This window comes from Polypterus senegalus, chromosome 2 (genome assembly GCF_016835505.1).
Source record: "Polypterus senegalus isolate Bchr_013 chromosome 2, ASM1683550v1, whole genome shotgun sequence".
Taxonomy (NCBI): domain Eukaryota; kingdom Metazoa; phylum Chordata; class Cladistia; order Polypteriformes; family Polypteridae; genus Polypterus; species Polypterus senegalus.
In genome coordinates, this window is record NC_053155.1 from 5,401,899 (window position 1) to 5,421,448 (window position 19,550).

Sequence of the window (19,550 nt, forward strand, 5' to 3'; positions counted from 1 at the left end):
CTACCATAATGGTGTAGACATAACACTGGGAGACAAAAACAATAAAACAACATAAATCATTGATATCACTGTACAAACACATACAACTTACAAAGTGCACACACAAATAAAATACAGAAGTACACAGAGCTGACAGAAGAAATGTGCCATTTGTGGAAAATGGACAATGTGCTCATTATTGGGTCCACCACTGACGTCATCTCACATGCATGACACAAGTGCCTACAGATGTTACCCAGTACACAGACAGAAATCTACAGAAAAAATCCATTTTAAATACATCTCACAAAGTGAGAAAATTCAGAAACACAATCCCCCAGACATCAACACGTAATCACACCATTGAAAACTGACCAGTGTCTTGTCCAAAGCTTAAAATAGGCAGTAGCAGCAGGATTGATTCAGAGCAATAGTGATGATAATAATAAATTGCTATTGTTAGATAAATATAAATGGCTATTATTATGTTGATGAATAATAAAGTGTATCAAAATCAAAACATTCAAAAAAAGGAAGGATATGTAAGAAAGGAACAATACATGTAATGGACGGCTAGTGAATGCAAAGGGAAACCCCCGGCAGTAATGAAGCTGCCATTAACAATCAAGCGATTCACTGACTTGAACTCAAATGCAAACAATCCCAATGTGTTGAGTACATCTGGACATAAAACGTTTTACTAACTTGCATCTTTTGTATTTTTTTTTCCATGTTATGAAAGGAGAAAATATTAGAGGTGCATCATACTCTCAGCGGTAGGATATAGAAGGGGACGGAACAGGGAATGGCAGGGACCTCTGGGGGAAATTGGGATAATTTGAAGAGGACAAAAAGGTGGAAGAATTGTATTAAATACTGTAAGTCATATGAAATAAATAAAGCTAAATGCTAACAAACAAACAAACATGTCCTCCAAGCTGAAGAGGAAAAGGATTATTTCTGAAGTGCCCTTACCTTTGGTGTTATATCTTGCAGATTTATCTAGAATAAAGAAACACAAAAATATCATAAGAATCGAATTAAAAAATAACTGATGTAATCTTTATTTAAATTATACCATACACGTGTCTGTTACAAATTTTGAACGTACCTCTCATTTTTCTCCATTTCAATATCAGCAGTGTGGTTCCTGCCACACAAAGAGCCAACGACACCCAGAAAACCACAGACCAGCCAGAGACATTTGGGGAGAAAACTGGAAAAACAGAGGAAAGATGTGAGGATATGGGAATTAGAAACGAGCTTCGACATATACACCTCACATGATAAGGTCAGTCACTTTTACTAGCTGAGTGAGGCCAAATGGCCAGCACAGAGAAGACGTCCAGAACAAAAGAGCCGAATTGCAGATGTCCAGTCTTGTGACCAAAGAAAAAGAAATCAATCAGAATACAAACTTCTGATCATTCTGAGGGGTTTTATTTTTAAATAATTTTATTTTGTATTTATTTTATGATTTTTTTAAATGTTTTTAGTGTTATCTTTATTATTGTTTTTCAATTATTTAACTCAAAATCGTCATGGCCATAATGACATTGGCTACTTTCTATTGATGATGAATACACACCATCAGTAGCATCCATGTTTCTTGATGGATAAACACAACTTTCTGGCGTATTTAGTTATTGCTAGATATTTTTAACATCTCAATCTCCTGTGGTATGTTCACAATGACTTTTGGTTAATGTTTTGAGATTTTATTTATTTTTGTTTATATTGTGCTGTTCTCTTTCACCTCCTGGTCCATTCTTATTAATTCTTCCTGTAGCCGTAGGAGTGTAAGGCGAGATCAAGCACAGGAAAAACGCGTGTCAAAAAAATATCTCAGTCTAAAAGTTCATTTTAAAATATTTAGTGAAAATTCAGAGCAAGCAATCCACACAAGAATAATTATCTTCTCTAAACTTAGCTTTTCTTGTAGTTTTTTTCTATACTTAAAGATTCTTAACTCCTTCTGTACGCTTTAAACGTTTTAAAAATTTTACAATTAAATGCTTTGCCTTCCATGTTACAAAACACGCACACAAGGAACACAAGGCACAAAATTCACGGCTTAAAACCATATGCCCTCTACGCCTTACAACTGGAAAGGCTGATCACTAACTGAGAATAATGTTTAGATAGAGAAGTTAGAGAAGTTAGAAATAGCAAGAATATACCAATACAATTTAAGTTATGGGGGTTATAGGAACCTCCCATAGATTATGCACTATCATTTACTAAAATATTTATGAATCTTATGTAACTAGGAAATGGCTCTTACACTTTCCTTGTGGTTTTCCATTTGTTCATCGCTGGCAGTATACTAATGGGCTGTCAGCTGGGTATGGTACAGGGTCTTATTACGGTAGCTTAAAAAATGCCAGTATTAGTAAAGTGAGGGTGTTAAAGAGCAGCCCTGGTTTACTCCAGAGAGGGAAGTTGGGAATCGCCCCTTGTTGTCTGTAGTATGCGCCCCTTGGGTTACCAAAACAGCGCAGACTTGCTGGAGTGGGCACCACTTGAGTTATATAAACGGCGTGCCCTTTAACTTTCATGAACAGTGCACTAGGTAGTCACTGATGTTACCTAATAGATTGACCAGCTCTACTAACCCCCAAGCTGTTCCTATAGAGCTCTAACTTAACTGCCTGGCTGAACTTAGGAAGAGGAAAGCTTAAATAACATTTGAAAGGAGAGATGGAGACAACTTATTTAAAAAAATGGAGAGGTGTCAGAGGATAAAAAAAAAAAAAAAAAAAGGAGCAGAGAACTGAATTTTCACCATCCTGATCCTCCCTTTAGCAGATCAAAGAACACAATGACCCTCCTTACTCACTCAGGGGGATATAAACCGTATCTAAAGAATAGATTGATGGAGTTCCTTTATCTCTATTCTTAAATAAACCATTACATCAAATTGCTAAACAATATGAATAACCTAAAAAGACCATCTAGTAAAAATAATCAAAAGTGTATTATAAGAGAGAAAAAACACCACTCTAGACAACCTACAATATGAGGTCTCTTCTAGTTAATGTGAGGTCTCTGCTGGTCTAATGCTTAAATGAACTTTAAATGGCAGACTCCTCTGCTCCTCACTGTTTTTAATTTTAGTAGAAAAGAAATCCTTCTGATGTAGGCCTGGATCGGCTTAGAAGAATACAGTGCCTTGTTACCTTTCATTAGTGACAAATTTCTGAAAAGTGTGTCACCTCCATTTTCTTTTTTATTTCACACTTCATAAACATTTCAAAAGACGGCTCAACAGTACTCAAAGACCCCAACATGCACAGCCCCACCAGCTCCACTCGTAAAGCCATAAACCCCACTGACCTTCAGACTTCAGTGCTGCACAATTACAAGTCCACGTTACTAGAAAGACAGAGCATGTGCGGTCCATACGTAAATGACATTTATGTAGCAATCAGTCAAACAAGGGGGAGCAAGCAACAGCAAAAAGACCAGAAAAATTCAAACACAAACAAAAGTTTTCTCTTTAAAATCACAATGTCATTCTGAAGCACTCATCCCAATGCCAAGAATATACAGGGGGGGGTGGGGCCCCGCCATCTAAAGTCCCACCCACAAAACACAAGGCATATAACCAAAAACAATAAAACTATAAAGACACATTCATAATCACTGAATAGGCATTAGAATAATCAATATTCAAAACATAAAATACAAAAAGATCAAAACCGGCCACTTTTGCCTGTTATTGGTGTAGACTCTCAAGTCCTTGTACAAGTGGACCACCTCTACATCCACTCCCCGAATCTAATGTTTTCTGATTAATTTTATACCCAATGTCCCATATATTTGTCTTTCTTTTTTTTTCTCCGTGCTGCATCGATATGGTGCACCAGAAGGCGTGAGCTTATTCAGTGCAGCAGGAACACTCAATAAAACTGAATAAAAAAAATAAAATGACGGTGAGATACGCAGAAGGCAGATTCACCAGCGTTTGTGTGTCAGCTTTTATCCCTAGAGATCAGTGAATGTCCAGTTCCATTGCCTCAAAACACCACGCACATCTACAGTTATTCCCAGTTTCAAATAAAAACTAACAGCGTCAGATCCCTAGGGGTATGTATGGTGATTGTGACGGAGAGAATAAAAGTGAAAAATAAAAGGTAACTTTTACAAGTTGAGTACTATAAATGTACACGGTCTGTTACAGACGCAAACCAAGTGTATGTGTGTACTGTATAATATTTACAATAAAAGCAGGTCACTACTGAAAACGGCAAATATAGGAGGCAGTGGGGAATTGAACTGGTGGTCCCTTGGTTACAAGTCTGCAATTCTTACCGCTATGCCACAGAAGCTGTTGCATTGTCCTTGAACCTTTTGTGAAAGTGTTTATTTGTTTATTTGTTTATTGAGTGTCTCCTTAGAATTCCAAGAGCTAAACTTAAAAGAAGTGGTGAGGCGGCCTTCTGCTGTTATGCACCTAAATTCTGGAATAGCCTGCCAATAGGAATTCACCAGGCTGATACAGTAGAGGACTTTAAAAAACTGCTGAAAACACATTACTTTAACATAGCTTTCTCCTAAGTTCAATTTAATTTAATCCTGATACTCTGTATGTTTAATTCATCACAATAACTATTCATAATGGCTCTAAAATCCGTACTGACCCCTACTCTCTCTTCTGTTTCTTTTTCCGGTTTCTTTGTGGTGGCGGCCTGCCACCACCACCTACTCAAAGCATTATGATGCACCAACATTGATGGACTGAAAGCCAGAAGTCTACGTGACCATCATCATCAGGTCCTTCCATGAAAACCCTAAATACAAAGAGGACTGTTTCATTTATGTTAGGTAGATTGCCCAGAGGGGACTGGGTGGTCTCATGGTCTGGAATCCCTACAGATTTTATTTTTTTCTCCAGCTGTCTGGAGTTTTTTTTTTGTTTTTCTGTCCTCCCTGGCAATTGGACCTTACTCTTATTCTATGTTAATTAATGTTGACATATTTTTCTTACTGCGTCTTTTATTTTTCAATTCTTCATTATGTAAAGCACTTTGAGCTACTGTTTGTATGAAATGTTGTTGCTGTTGGTGTTATTTGATGTTTAGAGTTCAGACTTCACACATTTTATAGTTTATGCCTAAATTTTGTAACATTACTAAAATATGAAAAAGTTTCTGTTTTAACAATGTGTTTACACAGATTACTGTAGAAATGGAACACACATGAAATGCATGTGTCCCAAATAACGATCTATTATTTCCACTCTAAAACTCCAGCAGTTCACTCACTCCCAAATAATCAAACAAGGCACAAGCTGGGAGAATTTTGCAAACTTTCTGCAACGGTGGGGGGATGGAATAGCCAGCGGCTAGCTGCTTATCTTAATAGGCACATTTAGAGGACAAAAGACACTGATGGAGAGGTGCGAACGGATTTAAGGTGGGCCGGATTTATAAGTTTTCTCGTAGGCTCTGGTAATTCTAGTGTTAATAAGCACTTCTTCACATAAAAGTGCAGTTATTAACAAATAACACAATATTAAGTACATAAAACAGCAAAAGAACAAAGCCAAAATATAATTAATATTACAGGATACAAAATAATATTGAGAATAAATCAAAAAGGTTAAAAAAAGGAAAACCTGCTTGATCCAAGGATGAGACACTGTTTGATAAATAACACTAAACAGATGTGTTTACACCAGCTCAGGCCTCATTTACTTTCTATTTTATACGTCAAAGTAAAATTCTCCAAATATGAAGAGCATTCATGATGGTGTTACAATAAAAGCAAATGAGAGAGCCATCTGCTCTAAAATCAGTGAGATGATGAGTCTGAGACCTCTGAGTACTCACCATAGACCCCCATTTTGGACTGATAGGTCGGTCTGGTTGTGTTACTTCTCATCAGACAGGAGAACACGTTGAACTCCCACTTGATGGGGATGACGCTGCCCACCCTGAGGAGACCCTCATCATCCTGTTGTAATGTTAAAGTGGATACTGACGTCACATCTACGCCATTCATGTCTCTCCAGGTCACTTTAGGTTGAGAGCTCCACTTCTCAGAGCTGCACTCCAGTCTGGTCTGCTGGTCCTTTGTAGAGCTGATAGAAATAGAAGGTTGAGTGCCCACAACTGTGAAGAGAAAAGAAAGACAATAAAGAAAGTAAGGAAGACAGAAAAAAACATTGTGTTGTAACAAATGGGAACTAAAGAGTTATCTGTGATTTCATAAGTGGGCTCATAGATCTCTGAGTTTTATTTGATGAATTCTCACTTCCTGTTTTTTTATTAAATATTTTACAATTAAAGTGTATAAAAGTTGCAATTTTCCAATGAGTGATATGTGAGGGGGGAAAAGGGCATCCAGGGTTGAAGGTCACATTTTCAGTTGGTGATGATGATGGGTAAATGTAGCCACACCCACGAGAAGAATCTGACCAATCAAATTTACACAGACATGTGTGGGCTACACAGGAGCCAAAGTGAAGTCTGTTTGGATTATCGGCCTTCTCTTCTAAAAGTGCTAACCCATAATACACAGAGTTTCTGACTGTACATGCACAGTTTTAACTGTCCCGGTTTCCTAGTGTCACTTCATTAGATTTTTAACAATAATAATGACAACATTTATTTCTATGGCACATTTTCATGCAAGCAATGTCGCTCAACAAATTAAAATTAGATAAAAAATAATCCATAAATAGTACACAAAAAATAATACACACTTTCACAAGAAAGATGCATAACTAACATAAAAAAAGTTCAGGTTTTAAAGCTCATTTCTATTAAATTCACTCAAAATGACAACATGAGCTCCTCTTGAACCTTCAGTGCTGCTCGTTTTCTGGGTGTTTGTTACGTTGCATTACTGCACTGTTTGTATATTTGGTACTAAATCATATATTATTATTTTTGGTCTGTAGAACACCTTGTGATGATAAAAGCAGCTCATGGTTGGTCTACAAATCATATTCACTTCCTATTACAAAGGAGGCAGAGTGTGTCACTATAGAGTGAGCTTACATTTAAAAGTTGACTCGGCTTCCTCTGTTAGAAATCACATCTTTAGTATGACATTCATGAATATACATTAAAGGCACCACTTTCTGTTTTAGGTGAGAAATAGAAATACAGCAGTTTTGGTTTGACAAGACAATAAGCATGACATCCAAATATTTGAGCCATTATGTGTCCATCTGTGAGTCACATGATCAGCATGTCTGGAAACACTCAGTCACTTCTGCTGTCTGGGCCCACCTTACTAAAGTGGACAAAGGCCATTAGAGGGATTGCGGGAAATTCATGAAAAAATAAAAAGCACACTGAAAATCACCTTCTACATTCAGAGTGAAGTGAGTCTCTTCTTCCCACTGTCCAGAATACACAGCACATGTGTAGAGGCCACCATCAGAAACACGGACATCCTGCAGTCGTAGAGACACGTTTCCATTCACGAGCTCTTCTGGGAAAAGTGCAGTCCTTCCCTTATAGGCTTCAATTTGATTATGAGTTATAATTTCAGAATTCCGGTATAACAACACCGGTGTGAAGAAATCACCTCGAGTCCACCTCACGGTCAAAGCCCTGAGCATCGAGAGCTGGTGACAGTGAGGCTGGCAGAGTCACATCTTCACCAAGAAGAGCAGAAACAGCATTAGGGGCTCCAATAACTTGAAACTTTTCTGAAAAAGCAAAGCACAAATAACTGCAGTGAAAGTCAAGACAAGTTTAGTCAACCACAAGAAGGCAAATTCCATTAAGGCCTCCATGAGATGAAGACTAAATGCTATATTGTCATCTCCTGTACCTCCTCTCTCAGATTGACCTGAAGTTGATTTCTAGCAGTTGATTTCATGCTCAGCTGTCAGGTTCTGCATTAAAATATCTGACACTCATCTAAAGTGGTTCAATACGTATCTAGGACAAAGGCCACAGTGTGCATAATGTCAGTGAGTTCCCACTAGGTCAGATGTTCTGGGATTGTCTGACACTCTGGCCGTTTAATGGAAAAAATGTACGTGTGTGTGTGTGTTTGTGTGTGTGTGTGTGTGTGTGTGTGTGTCAGACAGGTTTGAGCCTAAAATCAGTGCCTGTGCTCTGCAGTGTAGTGTAATGGCAGATGGACTGACAATGTTGTGTGTTACATGCAGTTCATTGTACTCAACTGGAGGAGTCCTAATCCACCCTCCATTACACAATAGGAAAATGAAAAAAACAGAAAAAGAAAATCTGTATGAGAAATGGAATAAAGCATATTCAGAGTTTGGCAAGAATTCGCTCTTATAAAATAAACGTGCTGAGCCTCAGCTGCTTGTTTCTTCAGTTGTCACTTCAGATTGGACTCCCTTTTACGTCGCTGTCAGAATCAGGTAAGGGGTCTCAGGGGGTCCAGGGTTCAGTTTGATCTCATTTAGTCTGAAATGAAGTGTTTACTGTGCTGCATGGCGTGTATTTCTGGCTGAGCTGAGTTTTCCTGACTGCTATGTAAGCTCAATAAAGCTAGTAGATGAACAACAGCAACATTCATTTATGTGGCACATTTTCTGGTGTAAGAATATCTCAGAGTGCTTTACATCAATAATGGCTGTACAGAGTTACAAAGAAAGTAAAAAACGTAAGCAAGAGTATGATACTCAGATCTCTGCTCAATAGAAAGTTTGGCTTAGCGTTAAAATAGAAACACTAAATATGAATTAATTATTTAGCTACAACAGACGTCTGCTATGGTTAAAACAGAAATAAATTACATTTACTGGAAACAAATTAAGAAAACCAAATCATACAAACACATACGTGTCCAGGCGACGTGTGCCACATGGAGCAACACAAACACAAAGCAGCTCCATCCTTTCTGGGTCTTCATGATGGCAAATTAAGGAAGAGGCTGGAGTTGTTCATGGGAAATGACTGCAAAATACAAGGAGTGACAAAATGTTGTAAGCTGTAGACTTTTCTATGGTGCTGATTTCCCTAACTTGACAGAGACGAGCTGCTGTGAACTACAACATGTGAATCACACTCTTATGTGCTGAAAACTGAAAAATGAAAAATTGATTTACTATTGCCAGAGAAAAATGCATCTTCAGAGATGAACTGATAGAGGATAACCTTCTCATATTATGTACAGGACCAGGTATAGACCTCGTAACATCCACTCTAAGAGGAACCCCAATAATGAAACCAGCATCTCCCTATTTCAAGATCTTTCTCTTCTATAGGACATCAAACAAAATTTCCCAAATTTGCAGACTAATGTGTGTTCTTTCACAAACAATTTTCAAAGAACAAAACTAAAGCTCAGCTCAATCTCATGTTTCTCAAGGTCTTAATAACTGCCTAACTTTTTAATCTCTCCATTTATCTCCTCTAGTGGAAACTTTTTCTCACCTCCTCTCACCTCTTCTCCTTTCCTCTGCATTGACTTTGTTCCCCTCCTTTATTTTTTACCTGCTTTTTCCTTTTCATTTGCACCCCTGATGAAAGCTTCACTGCTCAAACATTAGGTCTTTTACCTTCTTTCCTTTTCAGAATGGAAATAACTCATAGCTTTTGTTAGATGCTTGCTGACTTGGCCCTACACTAATTCCACATAATCCACATGTCAGTTATACACTCGAATCCTCACAATGTGCAAATACATTCATTGTTGCTAAAATATCATTAAACAAATACTTGCTGTTGTGCACATTTCACATTATAATGGATTTGAGCTTTTCAGTTGATGGTCTGCCTCTCACCCTCATTCATACGTCGAGAGTCCTGTCTTCAACTGTTCTTGGACAATAGCATTGCACTAAATACTGATTGCCCCAATCTGTCACAGTAAATGTGAATTTCCCCTTGGGATTAATAAAGTATCTATCTGTCAGAGGGGGGACATTTTTGTACACTGTGTCATTCCATTTCTCTCTTAGGAAAAGAAACATGCAAATATTACATTTTAAAGCCCAGCAGATGAACAGGCAATAGGCACCCATTGTTGGCAGTGGGGTGAGAAGTTAAAAGGCTGTCTGCAGATTGTAGGTATTTGCTGGATTGCATAGGAGTCACCATTTTGAAGTTTATGGCTGGTTGAGATTTACAAACAATACCACGTGTGATAACAGAACTGCTGCTTCCTTGGAGGATCCTGGATAATCCAGTTACTGATTGTGTCAGGATTGTTTGTGTAAGTATCAGCTGTCTTGCAAAGGAGTCGCCGCTTTGAAGTCTTGCCTTGGAGGATTTCTGGATTTACCTGACTTGGCAATTAACATTTTGACAATATTGATTTGTAAACAGCAGATCTGTACTCATTCATGGTTGGTAACAATACATTTTGTTAACTCGTGTTTTCATTATTTGTGAAACCCAGGAAATTTAGCTGTGCCACTTGTTTAATCTGGTTGTCCAGGACTGATAATTGCAGGGATTGAAGGAGATTTAAGCCCTGGCCAGGAGAAGGCAAAACAGGAGGGGACGGTCCACTGAGAACGCTGCCAAGACACCCGGACAGAGCAAAGGGGCTCGCAGGCTGACAAGAGTACGTGGCTGGCACGACGTGAGGCACAAGGACGGCAATACTTCCAGGGAGGAAGAGACAGCTCCACAAGGAGACGCCGATTGTGGGCCCAGCGAGAGAGGGAAGCTGCATGGAAGGACCGAGCCAAGCTGGCAGACAAGAAATAAGGCATGCCTAGGTCACAGCAATACAAGAAGCCCAGAGTGGAAACAAAGGAACAACGAAGAGACGCCGACAGGGATTCCACGATTCTCTTGGAAACGAGTGTCCGGTGATCAGAGTGCATCCGTGGACAGTTGAACAATTAAGTGTTGGGGTAACACTGAGAACAAACAGGACTTTGCACCACTACAGGTTGTATCATTCAATTCATGTTTTTAATGGACTTTTAGAGTGTGGACTGTGGGCTTTCCTTTCTAAGATTCATGATACTGTTAGATTTGGTTTATGTTCATTTATCTTTTTCATGTACTTATTATTGTCTAGTGTAATAGAAGTTACTGTTACTTCCTGAAATTGCTGTGGTGTCTTTCATTGTGTGTTTACTCACCGCCCAATTTAAAGAAACCTGTGTGCTATCACTGGTAAATTTCAGGAGTTCCCAGTATCTTAATAAAACTGGGTGGCGTAGTCGGATATTTGGATGGTGTCTAGTTAGATTACCTGAAAGTGTGACCAGACACCTGTTACATATCTATCTATCTATCTATCTATCTATCTATCTATCTATCTATCTATCTATCTATCTATCTATCTATCTATCTATCTATCTATCTATCTATCTATCCATCTATCTAAAGAGATAAACAGTAACATTTGTGGTAAGATGCTTCTCAAAGATAAATGAAACTCTGGCAGGCCTTTAATATTAACCACACAAAAAATGTCACCATCTAGGGAGCAAGTTGTAAATTAGAAGTGAAGCCTGAAGGCATCAGTATGTGAGATAGAAGATACCCTACAGCTTAGTTATGGGCCAGCTGACTTCAGATTTCTTGTACAAGTAAACATGACCAAGCATTGAGGTGTGTGTGTGTGTGTTTGTGTGTGTGTGAGTGTGTGTGTGTGTGTGTGTGTGTGTGTGTGTGTGTGTGTGTGTGTGTGTGTGTGTGTGTGTGTGTGTTGGGTGCCCACATTGTTGACTACTCAAATGAAATGTCACTGCAACCACAATTTAAGTCAATCAGTTTGGACTGGGAAAAATTTAAGACGCCTTTCGTAATCTGGGGTTGAAACTTAGATCACTGTGACCCCAAGTTACATGAGCAGTTGAAATTCAAATATGTCAGAGCTGGTAAGATCACATGCATGGTTTTTTTATGATACTGAGAGTGTCATCCAAATTAATTAAATATCTACAGAAGCCTGCATAACTTGTCAATGCTATTCTGTTTTAGCGTACTCTTCAAAACTTTGGATTCAAAGATTCATCTACCTTATTGTCCAAACCAGGGGCCTCATGTATAACGGCATGCATAGAATTCACACTAAAATATGGCATTTGGACAAAAGTGGAAATGTGCATATACACTGTTGCCGCTGGAGTGTAATGCGAGTTCAAGCACAGGTAAAACTAGTGTCGAAAGAAATCTCTCAGTCCAAAAGTTTGTTAAAAAATATTTAGTAAATATTCAAAGCAAATAGTCCACACAAGAATAAAGAAAAAAGTTGTTTCACACATAGAATAAAAGGCAAAAAAAGAAAAAATATATCTTCTCTAAACTTAGCTTTTCTTGTAAAACTTTAGTTGTTTCTGTACTTAAAGATTCTTAACTTCTTCTGTACGCTTTAAACATACGGTGCAGCACATTTATTTAAGTGCTTTATCTTACATGTTATTTGGCACACAAAACACGCACGCAAGGTACGCAAGGCACGAATGGTATGGTTTAAAAACCATATGCCCTCTACACCTTACACATGGCAAGGCTGATCAGTAACTGAGAATAATGTTTAGTCAGAGAAGTTAGAAATAGTTAGAATATACCAATTCAATTTAACTTATGGGGGTTATAGGAACCTCCCATACATTATGCCCTAATATTTAATAAATTATTTATGATCCTTATGTAACTAGGAAATGGCTCTTACACACACAAAATAATTCAGATGCACAAAACCATACGTAAGCAAGTTTCCACGCACATCCACTTCATAAATCTTGGCCAGCGTGAAAAGTAATGCAAGTGCACCCACCTGCCGCCCCACCTCGACTCTTTTCAGAATTATGCCATTTTAAATATGAAAATCAATACATATAGCCCATAAAGTTCAGCATTTTGTGAAAAGACAATGGCAAAAGCACAGGGAAAAAAAAAAACTTCAGCAAATGTGAAGCGGAGGTCCTATTCAGAGAAGTGGAGGCAAGGAAAAACGTTTTTTGGTGACTTAACCAGTGGTAGGAGCAACAAAAGGAAATTGATGGAGTGGCTCTCAAAAGTTCAGAAATTTGCACAGTGCCCGAAATAAAAACAGATATCAAATTCGAGGTGAAAAGGCAAGTCGTAGCCCACCGTCAGTGTCATACTGAAGTGTATTAAGGCACAGAAAAAAGAAAAAAGTTAGGGAAAAAAAAGGCTGAAATGTTAACTTTAATCTTTAAATTTCCACTTTAATCACGTAGTTTATTTTGTCATTAAAGTAGAATGTCATAAAGTTCATCTTAAAATCAATGTTTAATTTACTAGAGTTTCTCAAATCCCATCGTAACTAAACTAGCACACTAAATGCTTCGTGTTCTATGTGTGTGAATCACTATGAACTTCTTACAAAGGCTTTCTCTTTCGTAGACAGTAGCGTTCATGCAGTGATCGCCACACACAATGCATTACATTCATGATATTCCAGCTCTCTGAACACTTTAGAATAGTAAGATGTATACTTGATATTTTTTTCATGATGAAATGTATTAAAGCATGCATTAAATATGTGTTGGCACGTTGGCATAGCGGTAGCGATGAGCTGGCACCCCGTCCAGTTATTGTTCCTGCCTCACAGAAGATGCTTACTGGGGCACGTGTGACCCTGAATGTAATAATCTAATGACGCAGTAGTGTCTCTGTCAAACAAACCAACCCCAAATTCCTGTCCTTCCTTTTCTTTCTCCACGTAAACCAGTCACCACCCAATATGCTCTGTAATAAATGTAAAACCAGTAATAAGCTTAGAATGGCGATTCCTCGAAACTATTATGGAACACTGAAAAATCTTTTTAATACATTTTTTTTAATACAATTCCATCCATCTAACCATCCAGGGTTGCGCCAGTCCCAGCAAGCATACAGCGCGAGGCAGGAACAATCCCTGATTGCTACCTGATTGCAAGCTCATTGCTACCTCTGCACCACTGCATTCCCATATGTTTAATTATTAACAGTATACATTATTTAAAAGAAATTGGCGATTCATCTGTAAAATGTAATATGCATACTTTAATGCATTTCATCATAAAAACGATATCATGTATACATCCTAATACCGTATTTACTCGTGTACCACGTGCACATTTTTTCCCGAAAATGAGCATTAGAAAATCAGGTGCGCGTCATACACGAGTAAATGGTGCGCGTCATACACGAGGAATACGGTATTTTTTGGCGTCGTCATTCAGCATGGATAGTAGCAAGCGTTTACGCTCCTTCATGGCGGGAGAGAAACTAAAAGTGATTTTGGAAGCAAAATTGGGCAGCAGGTCGCATGTACGGTGTTCCAGAGTCATGTGTTCGAGATTGGCGACAGAAGAAAGAAAAACTTTCGTCGTGCAACATAAACAGACGGGCATTTCGCGGAAAACGTGCCCAGTTCCCACAAGTTGAAGTTGCACTCGCTGATTACATTCAAGGCAGGCGTCAGCTTGGATATGCAGTGTTCATGGAAATGATTCAGGTGAAAGCTCGTGATATAGCGAAAGAACGTGGAATACCAATCACTCAGTTCAAAGCAAGCCGCGGATGGGTTACACGCTTCATGAGAACGAATGGCTTATCAATAAGACGCTGCACAAGCATTTTGCAGCGTCTACCGGATGCATATGAAGAAAAGCTACTAGCTTTCCAAAAATACGTTATTCAGTTGAGGCAGCAGAAAATGTATTTAATGGGGCAAATCGGTAATGCTGATCAAACACCAGTTTATTTTGAGAACCCCTCAAACACTAGTGTCAATGCAGTCGGAGACAAGAGTGTCCCAGTACGCACGGGAGGCAGAGAGAAGCAGCGGTGTACCGTGATGTTGACGATTCTTGCGGATGGAAAGAAACTACCGCCGTACATAATATTTAAAAGGAAGACCTTGTCGAAAAATGAGAAGTTTCCTCGTGGGATCATTGTCAGAGCTCAACAAAAGGGTTGGATGGACAATGATCTCGTAATCGATTGGCTGAAATGTGTGTGGCAACGTCGGCCGGGCAGTCTCCTGAAAATGCCAAACATGTTGGTCATGGACAGCTTTCGTGGCCATTTAACTGAAGGTGTTAAAGAAAAACTGAAAGATAGGAAAACAGATCAAGTGGTAATTCCTGGAGGCATGACTTCGCTCCTCCAACCTCTAGATGTCTGCATTAATTGACTGTTTAAGGCTCAAGTATCAAGAATGTACACCGATTGGGCTGCAACAGCGGTACACGAAACAACGCCAACTGGCAAAATGAAAGCCCCAATATTGGCGCAGATGTGTGCCTGGATCATCGCTGCTTGGAAGCTTATTCCAGCGGATTTGGTTGTGAAAAGCTTCAAAAAGTGCAGCATATCCAACAGCATCGATGGAAGCGAAGACGACACCTTATGGGGAAGCGAAAACGACACCGTATGGGACGTCAGTAGTGGTGGCGAATCCAGCAGCGAATCGGAAGATGATGATTAAACTGGAATATTCTGGTGAGCACAATAATTTTCCACTTGCCGTTACAGTCCTTTACCGATTGTCTCTATACGGTTCTTTCTTTTCTCATTTCATAGGGTTATTTGTCATTCCCACCTTTCGCAGCATTGTGTCACAAACACTGAACGTTCTGCAGTAGGGGTACTGCTTACAGTTAGTACAATATATTGTATCATGTGCAGAAAGAATTAAACGAGACATAATTATTCTCCATTACAGTTATTCACGTCTGTGTCTTACTCCAACCTCACTCGCTTCCTATACAATCACAATGCGTGTCGTACATGGGGCAAAAGATTTTTTCCCCGATTTTCTTTGTAAAAATTAGGGTGCACTTCTTACACGAGGGCGCATGGTACAGGAGTAAATACGGTATTCTAATAGTGCACAGCTCCAAGAGGATAATGCTTGGAAATGTAATGCAAGTTTACAGTGAAGTTATTGTAATTCTAAGTACAAACAGTTCTACCAGGAGAACTTGATAGACTAACTTGGTGCGTTTATAGCTCTTGGGATGAAACTGTTTCTGAACTGCGTGGTTCGTACAGGAAAGGCTCTGAAGTGTTTGCCAGATTGGAGAAGTTCAAACAAACTGTGGCATGGCTGAGTGGAATCCATGCAGATGCTGATGGCACTCCTGAGGCCGCATGTGCTATAAATGTCTTCCAGAGCTAGAAGCTGTATCCCGATACTCCTCTGCTATCTCGACACAACCTGCCATAGAGCTTTCTAATCATCTGCTGTACACCTGTGATTCCACACTCAGATACAGTGGGTTAAAATACTCTGAGTGGTGCACTGAGAGTAACAACGCTAAAGCAGCTGTGGTATTTGGAATAGTCTGTTAATTCCGTTGGCCATTATATTGTTACAGAATGATTACAATCAAGTGAATTAAATTTGTAAATGATATGCAATTTAATTTTAGTGTATTTGATAAATTTTGCGGCATTGTTGTGAATCAAAAAAAGAAAGGGAAACCACATAGGAACAGTAGCACTGCTTTGATGCTGGGTGCTACCAATTTGCAAAACTGAGCAGAAAAGTGCATACGTAAATGGGTGCTGGCGTGAGAATGTGTGTGGCTTTATGCCAAGTTTAGTTTTTATACTGTATATCGCAATGTGAGCGTGGAAATGGGCCTCGTGATTTTCCAAGCAAAATGTAATGTTTAAGGTTCCATTAAGTCCTCATCACTGCTCAAGGTAATCACAGGCACAATCGAGAGGTCAGTCTCACTGTCCAAGGCCAATTGCATGATCAGGAGAGCCTCATCCTCTGCCACACCTGTTGAGTTGCTCAAAATTTCACTAGCTATCTGTCATTACTATGCTACATGTGAACTCACTAATGCTTGTGACCTCTTCAATGTTACAATCTGAGGAACAATGAAGTATAAAATCTAATAAACTGATCCTTAGTTAATCTTTAGTGCTGCTTTTGTCCTAAATTTTAAAACAGAACTAGAATGACACGGAATGTGACCCTCTGCGACTTCAGATTCACCCACAGCTGTGTCTCGGTAGGCCCACCTCAGTGGGCTCTAAGGAAGTGACCGCTGACCCCTCACATGCCCACGGCTCCCATAGCACTAATTAGGAGAAGCACAGAAGTGTGATGGCGCCTGCCTGAGGCTGAAAGGCACAACAGCTGTGTGTCACTGGATTGTCTTGCGTTGTGCTCTAAATGGGCTGTCTGGTGTTCGACGTGTGGCCTTGTGCTTTCATTATGATCAGCAGTCAGGTCAGTTCAGTTAAGATTACAAAGTTAAATGTGTTTCTTACATACCTGTTCTCACTTTCTTCACTCAGATATCACATATCAGCAGATTCCTACATCTTTGTGGCATATCAGGGTTCTTCAAATGCGTCCTTCTGTGCCCACTCCGTTAGAGCCGAGGCCCTGAGATTGTGAGGCCTGGCTCTCTTCATTTGCTCTTTCACTTCTTTCGCTTTCACTTTAGCATGGCATCCAGCCAAGAGGAACACACCTGAGCCTTAAAGAGACTGAAGAAGATAAATAAAGAAAAACAGGCAGATGAAAAGTAAGACATGAGAGGGTCTCTGAGAGTCCCATATGTGACAAACCAGCTTCTTCAGTTTCTTGGAATCAAATGGGAAGTTCAGCGCTGGTTTGGCCCGTTGCCTGTCTCTTTAATAAAACACAAATCTTTGATGTGGAGCATGCTGTATATGAAATAAATGGAAACTTAAATGAAGAAGAGCTGAGCAGTGAAGCACATGGCTCCTTGCCTCACTTTTAAAAGCTCACTTAACACAATGTCTGCAAAAGCAGCTGCAACTTCTGACAGCATAACCTGCGATAGCCATCTTCACAAGGGGCTGCTGGGAAGTTTAAGAGTCATGAATAGAAACAAAGAGGCACAGAGACAGACATTTCTGGACCTCCAAAGTCTGTTAAGAGATGCTCCCTCATATTTTGCTTGTGGTCAAGAGGACTCATCTTGCCTGGCTTCTCTCTTTCAAGGCCTCACAGGCTGTGATGGAAATTAGCCGCTGGAGGTAAGTCAGTCTGATTCCTGGATGGAATATTTCAAGTCTACTGAATGCTAACAGTAGACAGTAATGCTGTATTAATGTTTACAGCTGCAGCTTAAGGGCTTTTTGTCACATCAGTTCCTGGATGCTAATGGCAAACATGCAAGTAGTTGTGAGTTACTGTAATTGCTCTAACCAATAAATGAGAGGCCTGGCCTCCAACGTCTAGCCTCAGGTTTCACTGAGGCTTAAAAACCAAAATAGGCCTTTCTCTCAAAACTACAAGAAAGGTGTAGCTGGTTGAGTTGTAAGCATTGTGAGATGGGTTTTCTACTAGGAAGCCTTTCTTTATTGATATGTTTGCACTCTCTCTCTCATAAAGACCCAACTGTCCCCAGGGGGTCCCAATACATAAGGAGCCACTAGTTTGGCACAGATGTGGGCAGGCAGGGCATATTGCCAGGGCATGTAGAAATCCAACATTACAATAAAGAGTGGCCATGCAGCACCAGCTGGAATATTCAACTTTAAACAAGTAGCTCCGAGAGGCGAGTGGAAGGCAGCCAATGTCTGTTTAGCCCTGTTGTTAACTCTGACCCTAAAGCTCTCAGGACAGAAAGCAGAGAAACGGAGCAGCATGTTAACCTGGTGGGGCCTGTAAATGAGGATGTAGTAGATGTGGATGGAGTGAAATGCGGGGCTCTAATTGACTCTGATTCATAAATAACTTCAATAATAGCCCCTTTCAACAAGTTAAGACCCACAAATGTCGATGTTGTTCTGTAACAGTTTACAGTTTAAATTATTGTGTGTTTCATGCTTGGTTGTTATTTTTGGTAGTGAATTGTCATTTTTCTTATTTCTATGTTGTCTGTTGATTTTGCTTATTATAGGTTAATAATCGTGCCCTGCCCTTTCAATTTGCATACAGCATGTCCCGTATTCTTTGTGGGCGGCTCCTCAAGACACAGAGACACTGTGACATCAGCACTCCTGAGCCCTCCCTTTGGCTGTTTACGTCAGAGAAACAGCAGCTCAGGCAATGTCTTCATTGAAGTCTTTTAGAGTATTTTTTGTGTGAGTTTTTCAATTTCTTTGCTTCTGTCTTTTGAATCAATCACAGCACCAACTGTGGTCATTGCTGCTCCCATGAAAAGAAGGGAGATAAACGCCATCAACTCAGAGAGGGAGAGGCAAGTTCATTGTACCACTTGAACGTAACTGACAGAATAAAACTGAATAATAAAAACACAGGTGCTAACTTTTACAAGTAGCCAAAATTTAAATCAGTGCTACAGACTCAAATCAAATGTATGTTTTTATTATTCTATAGTAATAATAATAGCAGCTCACTACTCAAAACGCAGAGCACTCGGGGTTGAACCTGTAACCTTTCGGTTATAAGGCAGCAGTTCTTACTTTTGAATAAAAGCGCGCGTGTTTATTTGATATTTGGACTAAAGTCTTCACACATTATACATTTAACGTCATTATTAGTATAACATGGAATAAGTTTTCTGTTTTAGATATGTGTTCAGCATTTCTTGCCTCGCATTTCCTGTCATCCTACATTTACACAGATCATCGTAGACACGGAACACACATAAGATGTATGTATTCCAAATAACGATATATTATTTACCAAACACAACTCCAGGCACATCACTCTCAGATAAAAAGACTTTAGCCCCGAGAATTATCTCTGCAACT

The 19,550-nt window shown here is 39.4% G+C and overlaps 1 protein-coding gene across 1 annotated transcript in view; it reads right to left on the bottom strand.

The window, feature by feature from the left end:
- Nucleotides 1-17,325, bottom strand: part of LOC120524130 (NACHT, LRR and PYD domains-containing protein 3-like) — a 69,094-nt gene extending 51,769 nt beyond the window's left edge. Inside the window, exons 1-6 of the mRNA XM_039746008.1 lie at nt 17,131-17,325; nt 8,757-8,870; nt 7,297-7,645; nt 5,814-6,095; nt 1,091-1,195; nt 955-981 (exon numbers count right to left, since the gene is read on the bottom strand). Coding sequence (XP_039601942.1) covers nt 955-981; nt 1,091-1,195; nt 5,814-6,095; nt 7,297-7,555 — 673 coding nt within the window. The 5' untranslated portion in view covers nt 7,556-7,645; nt 8,757-8,870; nt 17,131-17,325. The remainder of the gene's footprint in view (nt 1-954; nt 982-1,090; nt 1,196-5,813; nt 6,096-7,296; nt 7,646-8,756; nt 8,871-17,130) is intronic.
- Nucleotides 17,326-19,550: the final 2,225 nt, after the last annotated feature.